The following is a 14705-nucleotide window of genomic DNA, read 5'->3' as shown; positions in this document are numbered from 1 at the left end:
GGTGGTCCTGAAGAGGGAGAGGGAGAGGGAGAGGAGGGGAGGGGAGGGGAGGGGAGAGGAGAGGAGAGGAGAGAGATGGGCAGGTGTGTGGGGCCAAGGACCAACAGTGGTTGAGCCACTTTTTGAATTCTAAGTGAGGAATGACGGGAGATGAAGCTGAAGTAGACAGCAGGGCTTTGTAGCTCATTTCACACCCAGTGACAGAGGGATCCTCAGGGCACTGGGGCAGAATGGAGGGGAGACTTCCTGGAGGTGGTGCCAAAGCTGGACCTTGAAGAGTGAGGGTATGCCGGAGGGACAGGGAGCTGAGCAGACTTTTGCAGCAGAGACCAGAAGTGCAGAGATCCCAGCAGGAAAGAACAAGACGAGTGCTGGAAACTTCTTGCATGGCTGACAGCAGTATAATCTTGGCCTGCATCTTTAGAGATGTGTGCTCCCTAAGCACACCTGATTTTTTTTCAGCATTTTTGATTTCTGGAGTAGTTCAAAAGCACAACTAGGGTCAAAAGGCACCGGCAGTGTTTGCAGTAGGCTCCAGGAGGCTCGGGTCTGGCTTGTGAGAGCCTTGTATGCACGCTCTGCCAAGAGAATCTAGGCCTATCCGGAGTGCATAAGCAGTGGAAGCCTTTAGCTGTGGCCCTTACACCTTAGAACTACAGATTTAGCCAGTTGTTATGAGATGGGTGGGGATGGTGAAAGCATTCATCAGTAACAAACAAAAGATCAGAAACCACCTAGGGGACTGCTTGAGTACATTTACGTTTTGAACTGCCTGTATAGTGGAATGCTATGCAGCTGCACAAAAGGAGGAGGGTATTTTTACATGCCATATGGACTAATCTGTAAAATAGGAAGTACAATAAAAACAGCAGCGAAGTACAGAGCAGTGAGTGTAGCTATATGGACAGTGCACTATCTTAGGCAAAGAAAATGAGGGCAAGACTAGAAGTGTCTCCTGTAGGAAACCTGAGCTACCTGGGGAAAAATTCACAAGACGACATGCGTGCACTGATTGCCTTGGGGGAAGGCGTGCACTGATTGCCTTGGGGGAAGGGACCTGGCACCAAGCAAACAGTGAGGAGAGAGGCTTTTCATTATAGCTCCCTTCGTATGTTTTAAAAATCCATTTACAAGAAATTAAGCTTTTAGAGTGTAATTCATTCACAATTCAAAGCCACACAGTTTAGAATGAGACAGGCTTCCAGCCCCATGCCAACACCCATCCAGGTGACTCCCAGCTCTCGCTGGCCCTTCTGTCACTTTTGAGCAGTCTCCACTCCTTTAAGGGAGACTGAGGACTTGAGAGGTTAAGCCTGTCCCTCCTTCCTGCCTGGGTGACAAGAAGTGCCCCAGCCACACACACTGTGTGTAGAAACTCACCTTCACAGCCTGGGTATGTATAGTTATGGGAACACCATCTAAGTTCTCTGAGAGGAACAGGTCGACTTTTCACACCAGTGTCAGAGACACATGTCCCCAAAGCACAGTGTGTGTGTGTGTGTGTGTGTGTGTGTGTGTGTGTGTGTGTGTGTGTGTGTGTGTATCCCTGCAGAGGCTTTCAGATGGCATAGGGCAGGTAGATAGCACTGGGAGTTAACATCTGGGCATGGAATCTACTTCCAGGTTGGTGGTAGTGAGTGCATGAGATGACCGCCTATGAAATTCCTTGCTTAGTAATTCACAATGCTGGCCTTGTACTAAATTGCTATGAAAATAAACCAACTAGTAGATATTGAAGCGATTTAAACAAACTTCTGTACAAGGATATCCTTTTGGACCAACAAAAACAAAAATTCAGAGACTACTTTAAAATGTGTCTCTATGAATGTGCTAGTTTTATGGGTTTTTTCCTACTTACCTGGAAACTACTTTTTATATTTCTCCATTCCAAGCGGAGCACATCGTCAATGCAAATTTTACTTGGGTTGCCCCAATCAAGTAAAATGTATTTGTTGCCTAAAATTGCATCTCCAAAGTTGGATGTAGAATAAAAGATTCCCACACTAGCAAAGGGATTGTAGTCGGTCATCCAAAACAATAGCTGGTTTATAAATCACTTAGGGTTAAGGAGGCCTATTGGATTGACAGCAAAAATAAATGAATCATAGCCATCTCATTACTAAATACAGTGTTAAATGACAGTGCCTTGACTGGGCAGAACTCACATCTCTAAGTGAGGACTCTAAGAGTGCTGGGTTGCGTGGTTTGGGTTGCATTTTCTTCCGCGGCAGATTAGCAGAACTGAGTTAAACACTCGGGTTATGTTGAACTGACTATTGTAGGACTTTAGCAATTTATCGTGAGTGCAAAACTTGTCACTGAACCTGATTTTCTGATGTAGAGATCAAAAGCTGTAGATCCTGGTCTAGTCTGGTAGAGAGTGGAGGGGACAGCTGGAGCAGGCGTGCAGTAGGACCCAGAATGCACACACCGTGAAATTCCTTTCTGCTTTATTAATCAGTCACACCCTTTGTTGTGATAGGTATTTCCAAACAGGACATTCGTGAACAGATTTGGGACTACATGGAATCACAAAATTTAGCCGACTTTCCCCGACCTGTTCATCACAGGATTCCCAACTTCAAGGTACTGAAGCATTCCTGGAGCAGTGAAAAGGAAAACAGGATACTCCTAAATGAATAACATTAGTGATACAGTTACCACCCTGCTTCATCATGGTGGATTCAAATTCAGTGAACGTGGGTGGTGGTGTGAAGTCCAAACCACCAGGCCAACGTGTTTTTGTGTTTCGAGACATCTCGCATCATGTTACCTAACCTTGACTCTCAGGGCCTTTTGCTTTTCTGTGCAGAGTGGGTTGGTCAGTTGTATCTTGCCGTGAGGTGGTGCTCAGTCTACTGTTTACCGTGTGATGCAGAGTGAAATGTTTATCCTGGCTGGAAGCACGTTATTGTTGTGGTGCCTTTTCACAAAATTGGCTCCCTAAGGGCAGTCAGGGCGGTGCACTCTGGGAGAGAAACCTCACCGCTAGCACCTTTGGAAAGAGGAAGGCCTCGCCAATTTCCCAACTGTTCAGAATAGAAGACGATCAGAGATACCTGTTTATAATAGTATTCGTAGAAAAAAGTTTGCTTGACAGAGAGGCAACACAGCTCATAATCTTCGGCATGCGTGTTTTCCAAGAGAAAGAGAAAGCGCTTTTGGAAAATTCACTGGTTGATCTGTCAGGCCTGAAGGATGTGGCCCATTTGTTTACTTGGCATCACCCCCGCACCCCCACCTCATTTGGTTGGGCTTTCTCTTCTCAGCCTGGCTTCTAAGAAGCAAGCCCCAGCCCTTCTCTGGGCCTCAGCTGAGCTGGTTCCGAGGCCATCCTGTCCCTTTGAAAAACTCCTTTTGGATGGTTTTGTTGCTACTTGGTTTTGTTTTAGTGCTTCTTACTCCAGGAAGAGAAGTGTACATGAAGTTCAGGGGGAAAAATGAAAGATGAACACAATCAGTGATAATCTTTAAAAAGCAAACTAGGAGAAGGATGGGGGTTCTGGGTTAGTGCTCCAACCTTGATTTATATGCTCTGTCTTGATTTAGGTGGTGGTTCATTTTCTGAAAATTCATCAAGCTATACACTCATGATTTGTACACTTTTGGGGGTGTATATTTTATTTCAGTAATAAAGTGGGGCCAGGTCGGCTTTCTACCCTGACTGCTTTCTCAGATGTTTCTTTGGGTGACTGTTAAATCTTGTTTCAGAATTAGTACTTCCGCCTATCTGGGTGGCATGCTGGAGCAAACTGCTCAGGCTGCAATTGTCCTCTCAGTAACGCAATCGCATTTAAAAACAGGGTGCTTCTCGTGCCGCTGAGCATCTCCCACGCCTGCAGGCGTTCAAAATGGCCAGAACCATTAAAGTCAACCCCGATGCTCCCCAGAAAAATGCTCGCTTCTTCGTCCTCGACGTAAGTGCAACTCTCTGTCTGTTTGCCTAACCAGGGCTCTTATCTGGCTTGCCAAAATATCAAAGACCTAGATGTGTTTGCCAGAACGCAGGAAGTTAAAGTGGACCCCGATAAACCGCTGGAAGGCGTTCGGCTGTTGGCACTGCAGGTAAATCCCGTTTCCCGGAGCTGGAGCCCTTGCCACTTGACGGGAAGGCTGTCTCCAGGTGGCTGGTAGATGCGTGCAGCCCTGTATGTGGAAGGATGGTGCTTACGTGCCCTGGAGGTGTTTTTTCCAGGAACAGCCCAGAAGTCTTTCGGTTGTCTAGCAGTCAGTCAGAAGTCCAGAATGTTTCTAAGTTCAAAGATAAAGGACATTCAAAACAATGACATTGAAGCGTTCTCAATTCTGATGTCCTTCATCAGAACAGAAAGATTACAATATGTTTATTTTTTCCTGCCATATTTGTAATATTACAATTCTTTGAAACTTGATAACCCGTAAGAAATATGATACCTTGAGTTCCCAAAATATATAAATTAGAACAGTGTTTCTTAAATATATAGGTCCCTTTTCAAGAAAAAAAAATTTCCCCAAGGTTGCTTTATTTTATATATTTTTATTTTATTTTTTTAAAGGATTTTTTTTTTAAATTGGGGAACAGTGTGTTTTTCAAGGACCCATCAGCTCCAAGTCAAGTAGCTGTCTTCAATCTCATGGAGGGTGCAGCTAAGCCCATGTGGGGATCGAACTGTCAACCTTGGTGTTATGAGCACTGTGCTCTAAGCACCTGAGCTAGCCGGCTGCCCCCCCCCCCAAGATTGCTTTAAATTAATTTATTATAATTCAGTAAGTACAAACATTAGTATACATTTGAATGCTCGTAGCTCTTATGCAACTATGAAACCAAAATAAGCATATAAATTAAATACAAACAAAATTATCAAAGCAATAACAGTCAAATAACAGCACTAATTTTATGTAACGAGTGACAGTCTTTCGCTGCAACAAATCACTGCTGATAATGTGAATCTGGTGCTATGTGTTGCAATGCAGCATCTTTGGAGTCCTGTCTCATGCTACCACACTTCGTGTGGCGACCCTGTTCTCCCACAGCTCCTGAGAAGCCCAGGTGATGCAGAGCACCTTTCATCCTGCGTGGTGGAGGGAATACTGGAAAGTGATTTTACAGGGAACCAGGAGGATTGTAGAGACCCCACTCTGGTTCTTTCAACTGTCTCGCGGAGGAGATGATTCTGTCTTCTATTTGCGGTTCAGCCCCAACAGGGGCCTCTGGTTTAGGCTCTTCCACAAGCATTCTTTCTTGCCAGCCTTATTTTCCCAGTCAGTAAATCACTTTAATGAACTAGAGGCAACAAGAGCAGCAGTGAAGGACACGCCATGGGCAATTATTCCACAGTGTGACCGGAGTCAGCTCTCAGCATGTGTGAGGTTCAGGGTGTTCTTACCTGTCAGCCCCGCAGAGCACAACATTGGAGGCCGTGAATACGCTGGACATTTTAGACTTAGCCAGGGCAACCTGTGAGAGGAGTGCAGCCAGGTGGCAGGATGGAATAGCTGAGTCCTCACTGTCATTTCATTTATTCAGGGGACATAAACAGCCAAACCGTATTCCAGGCTCTATGCCAGTCATGGACATGGTGGTGAAAAAGATGCCATGATGCCCGTGGTCCCTATGCTGTACGTCTACAGGCTCATCAGTGGTTTCTAGAAACTTTAGTGGGTTAAGGATCACCTAGGAAGCAGGTAAAGCTGCAGGTTCCCTAGCAGGGATGGTGATAAACACGGCCATAGGCCACACCTGGGGACACAGGGACCTGTGCTTAGGGGATACACAGCTTCCCAGGCTCAACCCTAGGCCTTGAATTGGTTTCTGGAGTCTGTTTTTTTTGTTTTTGTTTTTTTTTAAAGATTTTTTATTGGGGAATTGGAGGGATGGGAACAGTGCTGGGGAGTTGGGGGATGGGGAACAGACAAGTTGCTGTCCTTTTGTTCTTCAATCTAGTTGTGGAGGATGTTGCTTCACTGGCCCAAGTTGGCACCATCATTGCGCTCTTCCCGGGTGAGGCAGATCAGTCGCCGGCTTCTGGACGGCCGCTCACTGCGGCTGCTGGCCGCTCACGCTGGCTGCTGGCCACACACGGTAGCCCATGGCAATCCACTGCCACAGGGACTGCAGCCCACGCCGTCGCCGGCGACTCATGGCAGCCCAGCTCCAGGTTGAGCTGTTGTTCAGCATCTCAGCTGCGGAGGGCAGTGTCACTGGCCCTCATATGTGGGATCCGAACCGGGGCCCTCTGGCATCCCAAGCGAGTTCTTAACCATCGCGCCACTCGGCCGGCCCTGGAGTCTGTTTTTAAAGAACACCTGATGGCGCCTGAGAACCACTGGCCTGGGCAGCATTTGCCAACCCTAGTTGATGTTGGTTCCCTCCAGGGAGCTTTGAAAATAATCGGTTGCCGATGTCAGGTTCTGAATCAGAGGCTCTGACGAGGCCTGGACCTTGGTAAGTCTTCAAGCTCCCCAGAGGATGCTAACGTACAGCTAGGGTTGAGATCCACTGAGCTGGGGATAAGCAGCTTCTGGAAAACAGAGTATAACCAGCATAACCTGCAGTAAGCCAATCATCTGGAGACTGCAAATGAAATGAACCCCAAGCTTAACACTGCAAAGGAAACTAGTATGTGGTCATTGCTTGTGTTGAAATACTCTTCCCTTGTGGTTGAAAAACCTTTATTTAATTAAGCCAGACTGTGATTTTATAGACCTTTTGTTGGTCTCAGGCTGTCATCTCCTGCACAAAAACTAAAATATACTATTTTTTACACAAATATTTTACAAATTATATGATTGCCCCTGCATGATCTGCAGAGATGCTTTGAGCAGTGGCTCTCCAGTTTGACCCAGTGGGCTTATTAAAGCAGATTGCTGCTGTCTTCCCCTCCCCCCCCCCACCTCCGCCACAGCTTCTGATCATTTCTTACAAGTGCCCAGGAGCTACTGCGGCTGCTGCCCAGGGCCCCACTTTGAGAAGCCCCGTGTCCTCTGGCATTCACAATCTGAGAGCTAAATAGAAGAAAAGGGGTGTTGGCACAGGTCAATATCAAATATTAATTATAACGAGTGCTGATCTCTCAGACTGCAATTTATTGAACAGCAAACTAGATGTAAATATGCTTGATGGAATAACGTCTTTGATGTAGCTATGCTGTACCAGTTTCAAATTAAAACAGTAACTGGGTAGTGTTTAACGCTGAGAACAGGGGGCACAAGAAAGTTATGGCTGGAAGTTTTATGAGAACAGACCTTTGGATTTGTGTCATCATTTTTTGCCTGTAACAATTTTCAGTGGTAAGTAAAGTAGAATTAGTGAGTTTAATAAATGCGCTGCCTCTTCATCCACGGCTGGGCTAAGGTAGTGGCTTGAAGTAAAATTGTCCCTTCGCATTATTGACTTGTTTTCAAACAAGTAATTTCCTTGGCACACACCAAAAAAATAAAATAAAATAAGAAAATGCTGATAATAGTAACTTGCATCTGTTCCTGAAATGTTAAAAACATCCACAAGAACGTTCCTGTTTCATTTTGTAATTTGTTGTCTTTCTTTTAAAAGAGCAGAAAAACGTTGTTGGTTCCAACACCACGACTGAGAACAGGGTTATTTAACAGGATCACACCACCCCCTGGGGCAACTAAAGACATCCTGAGAAAATGTGCCACCTCTCAGGTAAGTGTGAGGAACAAGTCACCCGCCAAGAAAAAAAAACTGTGCTCAGCTGCAGCTTCTGGAGTTAGAATTGCATAAAAAAAACACCACAAAGTTTGAAATGTATTTTTAACAAAGTCAAATGAACAGAGATGTTAAAGTATTCAGCAATCCTGTCATTAAGGGAGCCAAGTTGAAAAACTATGAATACACGGATTCCATTTCTGTAACTTGGTTTCTATTTTGCACCAAGCTGGCAAACTAAATTCTGGTAAGAAAAAAAAAACGGAAAAACAAGTTATCTGGTACTCAGACGCCCTCTAGTGTTAACCTGTGCCCTTGTTTCGTGCTCTATTGCGTTTTCTCAAATGCCACCAGAGCAATAGGGGACACGGTGGAATTTCCAAAATATGTTCAATTGGGAATTGCCTCATCAGTTCTAAATTAATTATTGCTAGTGTGTGTGTGTGTGTGTGTTCTGTATATAAGACTTTCTTGAATGCCTCACAATGAAGTAAAACCAAAGTGTGTAAATACTACATTAGGGTGCACTATAATGGAGTTTGTCTTGTAGTTTACAGATAAAGAAATAGAATTTGGTGATTTTTCAGACTCCTAGAGTAGACTCAGGTCATTTGATTCTTAATCTGCTGAAATAAAAAAATACAACATCGAGATACTCCGTTTTTTAAGGGATTGTCCACTTAAGTCTAACATATAAAAATTGAATGCTGTATTGTTATTTATTGATAACCTGTTTTTTTCCAAAAATAGAATTTGATGTGGCTTACAAAAATACTTATAAAGTAAAATAATCAAATATGTATAGAACAAGAGAGCAAAGAGAAAATAAAGGTAGAAAAATAGGAGACAGCATTGGTTCTGGTCACTGCTCCGAAATGCAAACCCTGTGATCCTCTGCAGTTGGCAGACATTGATCCCATGTTTCTTTGGAGCCGAAAAGGAACGTGATCAGTTATAAGCCGTAGGTTCATGACAGCAACAGCAGTCCTTTTCCTGGGATTGAGGTCCAGGTCAGATGTAGCTGTGGTGCTGGTAGAGCGGTCTGTGCCACCTGGAACAGCATCCCCCTCCCCTCTGAAAGGTGACCACCACTCTGCTTGTGGCCAGGAGTTCCCCGTGAAGCGCCGGCACTGGCTGGCCCCACACATGCACTCCTGAAAGTATGGCCGGGCCCAGGGTAAAGCCAGACCCATTCTCATGACAACTTCAATAAGGACTGAACGTCAAAGTTTGGGCTTCTTTATAGCATGAGATACTGGATCACCATCAGAGATCCAGAATCATGAACCTCAAAAAGATCCTCGTTAACTTTATGGCGTAGGAAACATGGGAAAGCGGAGAGAGACTCTTAAGGCCACGTCAAATGCAGATACAAATTTTAGTGCAATTATTATTTTGGTTGCCAAAGCTTAGTGGCAGAAATACTGCTGCGGTGCATCTATACTCTAGGAGACTCTGAGAAAGCCTTACTTCCTGGCAGATAAGTCACTGAATTTGTCCCTCACTGCCTCAGCTCCCACCATCACGCCCCAGCCACCTGTGTCTGTCATCATTGTATTTACTCTGACTTAGGAATATTCTGGTAACCACCTCTGTGGGCGGACAGAAAGGTGTGTTATTCGCACTATAAGCCCTTCTCCCCATCAGTGACTCTTTGTTGATTTGAACATGACTTTGGAGAATCAGGGGACGCCTGGTTGCCCACGCTGTGTCTGGCCACACTCAGCAGGTGAGGCTGACCGAGTGAGCGAAGAGGAAGTGTGACAGACAGAGTCACAACACAGAAAACCCCACCCAGCTGTCTGCTCACCAAGGCTGCCAGGCACTGGTCCGTTAAAACTGAGTGGGGGAAAAGGGCCGTGACCATGAGATGCCTACCTCCGTGGCCCCTGAGAGAGGAAGAAACAATAGGCTTGCCCACAGTGAGGGCACCATGGGCTGAGGACTGGTTTGACTGTTAGGAGGCCCCAAACCAGTCACGTGTCTGGATCCTGTAAGTGACTTGTCATATATTTGTAGACTGGGTTCAGTACCACACCCAGTGGCCCGCTTCTGCTGGGGACCGCTCTGTACAGTGTCCCAATCTGGTTCCTTAGATTTACCTATAGTTCTCATGATCAGAATCATGACATATCGGCCTTCCTATTTGTTAAATACAGGCCTCCATTAGTTAGCATGCATGGGTGTACTTTGGGTGCGTTTTGGTTGAATAAGTTTTTTTCCAATATTTGGTTGAATATTTCGGAAGTGAGTGTGCTGTACGTGAAGATAACGGTCTCCAGAGTTTCATACTGAGTAAACATGTCACACATGTTCACTGACCATGTCTTACGTGCCACGTGCTTTACCTCCATGATCTCATTTCACTCCAACACCAGTCTGACGAGGCCAGGGGTGGTGTCCCTATCTTAAAAATGAAGAAATTGAAGTTTGGAGAGCTTCCTTCTGCCGAGGTCACAGGGCAGAGAGGCAGCCGAACCCAGTTCTGTGGGACTCCTCTGAGCCCGTATTCTAATCACCGTGCTCTTCTGTGTCATGGGGAAAGTGATCTGCTAAATATTACGAAATTAATATCCTATCCATCTGTGCTGGCAGCTCCTCCTGGCGCCTTTCCTGGAGAAGAAATGATGGGAAATTAGCTGAGCCCCGGTTTTTTTGCAATACCATTTCCTAAATGCCTTGTGTTTGCCGTGGGGCTGTGCATGCGTTGGCTTCTCGCAGACATTGATTCAGACCCTGATTGCTCCTCGCCCGTGAGGTAGGAGGTGGGGCAGCCGCTTGCTGCTGGGGAAGCTTTCAGGGCCATGTCTGTGTCCGCAGGGCGTGAGGAACTACAGCACTCCCGTGGGCTTGGACGCCAGGGTTCTCGTGGACTTGGTTGTGGTGGGGTCCGTTGCTGTTTCTGAGAAAGGTAAGATTACAAACAGGAACTCTCAGCTGGGACCACTCACCCTGCAATTTGCATTCCACCAGCTTTCTGCTCGTCTTTAGAAAGTGATGGCAAGTGATTTCAGCTTTCTGGGCACAGGCGTGGTCTTGTAAACCAACTGCTGCATCTATTGTTCATTTCGAAGCGTTAACCCCGCGCCTCCCACTCCTGGCCCGACTCGACACCTTGACAGTATTTTCATTCTTCTCAATGGGAAAAATAAAGTGAGAGAATCTCTCTTCAGGTGGTGAAAGATTGTCCCTCTGTTCTTAAGTTGACTGGAACCGGAGCTGAATTTATTTGCAGTATGTCAGTAAATGGTTGATTTTGGAGCGCCTCCAGGATGTGCGAAACATTAGGTTCTAAGCCTTGTTTTTGTTATGAAGCAGCAGCCTCCTGGACAGCATGGGGTGCCCCGAGCCTGCCTGTAAGGCCTGGGCCTTCGCCTTACAGGCAGGTGAGCAGCGCAGGGTCAGCACTCTGCCAAGCCACCCTGTGGCTCCCAAGCTACCTCATCCCCCTCTGCACTGCTGGGCCCTGAACCCAGCTTTTTTTATTTTTTTTAATATTTTAAAAATATTTTTGTTAAATTATAATTAACATACAATATTATATTAGTTTCAGGGGTACACCATAGTTATTCAACATTTATATACCTAAAGAAGTGATCACCATGATAAGTCCAGCAACCGTCTGACACTGTACCACACTATCACAATATTATTGACTATAATCTCCATGCTGTGCATTACATCCCCATGACTTATTTGTTTTACACCTGGAAATTAGGACCTCTTATTGCCTTCACCTTCCCCCTTTTGTAGTTTTTCAATTACATTTGATACTCAATATTTTATATTAATTTCAGGTGGACAGCATAGTGATGAGACATTTATATAATTTAAGAAGCAATCCCCTTGACTTGTCTAGTACCCACCTGACACTATACATTTTGTCATATTATTGACTATATTTCCTGTGCTTCACTTTACATCCCCATGACTATTTTGTAACTACCAATTTGTACTTCTTAATCCCCTCACCTTTCCACCCTGCCCCCAAACTCCCAGCCATCACCCCAACAAATCCAGTACCCATCTGACAACATACATAGTTATTACAATATTATTGACTATATTCCTTATGCTACACCCTACATCCCCATGACTACTGTATAACAACCAATGTGTACTTAATCCTTTCCCCTTTTTTGCTCATTCTTCACCCCACTCCTATCTGGCAACCGTCAAAATGTTCTCTGTATCTATGAGTTTGTTTATATTTTGTTTGTTTATTTTGTTCTTTAGAGTCCACATAAAAGTGAAATCACATTGCATCTGTTTTTTACTGTTTGACACTCCACTCAGTACAACACCCTCCAGGTCCATCCATGCCACCACGATGACAAGAACCCATTCCCTTCCATGGCCGAGCAATATTCCATTGTACAATATATATGTACCACCTACTCTTTATCCATGCATCCATTGACAGACACCCAGGCTGCCTCCACATCTTGGCTATTGTAAACAATGCTGCAGTGAACATGTGGTTGCACACGTCCCCTTGAAGTAGCATTTGGGGTTTCTTCAGATAAATACCCAGAAGTGGGATTACTGGATGTTTCCTTTGTCTCTTGTTATAGCCTTTGCTTTAAAGTCTATTTTGTCTGGTATAAGTATTGTTGCTCCAGCTTTTTTGTTTTGGTTTTGGTTTGGTTTTTTTGTTTGTTCGTTTCCATTTTCATGAACTATTGGGTTGTTGGAAAAGTCATGACGCATTTTTGCAACAAAAAACATAGAAAAAATACGTCATGACTTTTCCGACAACCCAATATCTTTTTCCATCCCTTTACTATCCGTCTGTATGCCTTTCAATCTGAAGTGAGTCTCTTGTCGGCAACATATGTAAGGGTTTTGTTTTCTTTTTCATTCAGCTCTCCTATGTCTTTTGATTGAAGCATTTAATCTTACATTGAAAGTAATTGTTGATATGTAGCTATTCCCATTTAATTATTCTTTTTTTTTTTTCATCATAAAGAAGTCCCTCTAACATTCTTTGTAATACTGGTGGGCTCTGGTGCCTGTTGAGACCATCGTTTGTGTGTGGGGCTTGTGGGGCTAATTGGGCAATACTCTGCTGTGGTCTGAAGCCAACTTCCAAGTTGTTGGTTGTGGGGCCTCTTGGAAGGGGCTCTGGTGCAGGCCCAGGTCTCCCACTGCCTGTGACCGGCCAGGGACTACCTGGTAGGAGCTACAAAGTGATCCATGGTTATTCACTGCCTGTGCAAAACCCGGAGGCAAGTGAGAGAGGTCACATTGTGAACCAAAGACAGCTGCCACACAGTAATGGGCCTGGGTTACCTGTAAAAATCCAGGACACCCTGAGGCCTGCTGCCTCCTACTGGCTCCCTTAAGGTTCAGTCGCTGATAAAGCTTTGCTCGGTATGCAAGTTGGGAGAGGCAGGGTCTCAGGGAGTCACTAGAGTGGGAAGTGTTGTGGTCACCAGGTTAATGTAAATTCTGGTTTGGTGCCAGTGCTGGGCCTGGAGCTACTCAGCAAAAGTCTCAAGAGCACACCAAGGCCAGTCACCGCTGGCCTGGAGCCCTCGTACTCTGATAGTTTCCCAAGAAAAAGTGCATTGTAGGCGGGGCTGACTGCTCCAACGAGAAAGTGCCTTCCTCGCTGGGGAAGTTGGATGGGGCAGGGCCTCAGTAAGTCAACAGAGCAGAGCTGTGGAGCCCACCAGGCTAATCAGATTCAGATGTGGCCTGTGGGAGGCAGGCTTAATACAAGAAAGATGGTGCCTGCCTGCCAGCTGCAAGGGAGGAAAACCTCACACAGGGAAAATGGTAACTGTCCTCCATCCCTTGCTTCAAAGCCCCACTCCTTAGTCTGCCCCCCATTCTACCTCTGATGCCCCCTGAGTCACCGCCTCTCTGCCGGAGCCCAGGGTGAGTGTCTGCGAACAAGTGGGTCTATGTGTGGTTTCTTTAAGAGGACGTCTGGGTTTCCTGTAGCCTCCATCCCACCTGGATGTTTGAAATTCCCCACTGTTTTTCACAGCCAGACATTGTGGGGGCTCTTCTTCTGGGCACCAGTACTCCAGGCTGGGGAGGCTGGTGTGGGGCTGGGGTTTCTTGCTTCTCTGGGGGGAACCTCCCTGGCCAAGATACCCTCGTGGTTCTCAATTGCCACAGGGAGGTCTGGGGCCAGCCCATTTTGCATCTCCACCTCTCCTCCCAGACTGGACGTGGCTTCTTCTTTATATCCTTAGCTATAAAACTTACGTTCAGCCAGACATCAGACTCCAGGTTGACTGTTCTACACTTTAGTTGTAATTTAAATGTGTTCACGGAAGGAAGTAGGCACAGTGTTTATAATATCTACTCCACCATCTTGGATCTCCTCTGCCCCAGGTCCAGTTTGATGCTCTTTTTTAAACCAACCTGCTTATTCTTCAGTGGAATCAGTGGTTCCAGGTGGGATCACCTCATTGCAGACCTGCGCTGGTACGGTGATTTGGGGCCCCCACTAGGAGAGTATTTGCTCTCTTCCCATCCTTCCGAGAGAAGAAAGGAGAGACTGTCCTGAGACGCTCACCCCCAGAGCTCTCTTTGAAAATTAATTGGCCAAAGCCAGCCTCTTCCTTCAGGAGAGATTTCCAGTAAATAGAGATGCTCTAAATCATTTGTTCAAAACCTTGAGTGCTGTGGATTTCTTTTGAAATGCTAGCCTTTAACATTTTCACCTTAAATTTCTCTCTTTCCCCAGCTCTCCCTGTGAGCTGATGTGAGATGTTGTAGTTCTTTATTCTTTGCTTTCCGTGTGCCCAGTTACAGATGCTGTGTTCGTGTCATCACGGGTGGGCACACATGAGCACACATTTCCAGCATGCCTACCGTGGGCCTGCAGCCAGGCCAGCACGGTGATCTCTGCCTTGGGCCCACAGAGAGCAAGAGGAGCAGACCCAATAGCTGAACGACAATACGATGTGCTCAGTGTTAGAAATGGAAGTCAGGACGGACATCGGTGGGGTCAGAGGAGAGACCCATGAGCCCCGAGAAGGGCATCATCTCAGAAGTGACGTCAGGGCTAGCTCTTGCATGCAAGGTGTTTTCGAGGCAG

General features: G+C 45.8%; 1 protein-coding gene across 3 annotated transcripts in view; it reads left to right on the top strand.

The window, feature by feature from the left end:
* MTHFSD (methenyltetrahydrofolate synthetase domain containing) overlaps positions 1-14705 on the top strand; it is a 24437-nt gene that overhangs the window by 1352 nt on the left and 8380 nt on the right. Inside the window, exons 2-5 of one of the 3 annotated variants that reach the window (XM_019635219.1) lie at positions 2483-2586; positions 3952-4065; positions 7532-7645; positions 10469-10559. In XM_019635219.1, the coding sequence (XP_019490764.1) occupies positions 2483-2586; positions 3952-4065; positions 7532-7645; positions 10469-10559 (423 nt within the window). Of the gene's footprint in view, positions 1-2482; positions 2587-3803; positions 3918-3951; positions 4066-7531; positions 7646-10468; positions 10560-14705 lie in introns of all 3 variants that reach the window. The other 2 variants (XM_019635220.1, XM_019635221.1) reach the window with 2 other exon arrangements.

This window comes from Hipposideros armiger, unplaced genomic scaffold, assembly GCF_001890085.2.
Source record: "Hipposideros armiger isolate ML-2016 unplaced genomic scaffold, ASM189008v1 scaffold_19, whole genome shotgun sequence".
NCBI classification, from domain to species: Eukaryota; Metazoa; Chordata; class Mammalia; order Chiroptera; family Hipposideridae; genus Hipposideros; species Hipposideros armiger.
The sequence above is the reverse complement of the archived record's forward strand: the minus strand, read 5'-3'. Positions and strand labels throughout refer to the sequence as shown.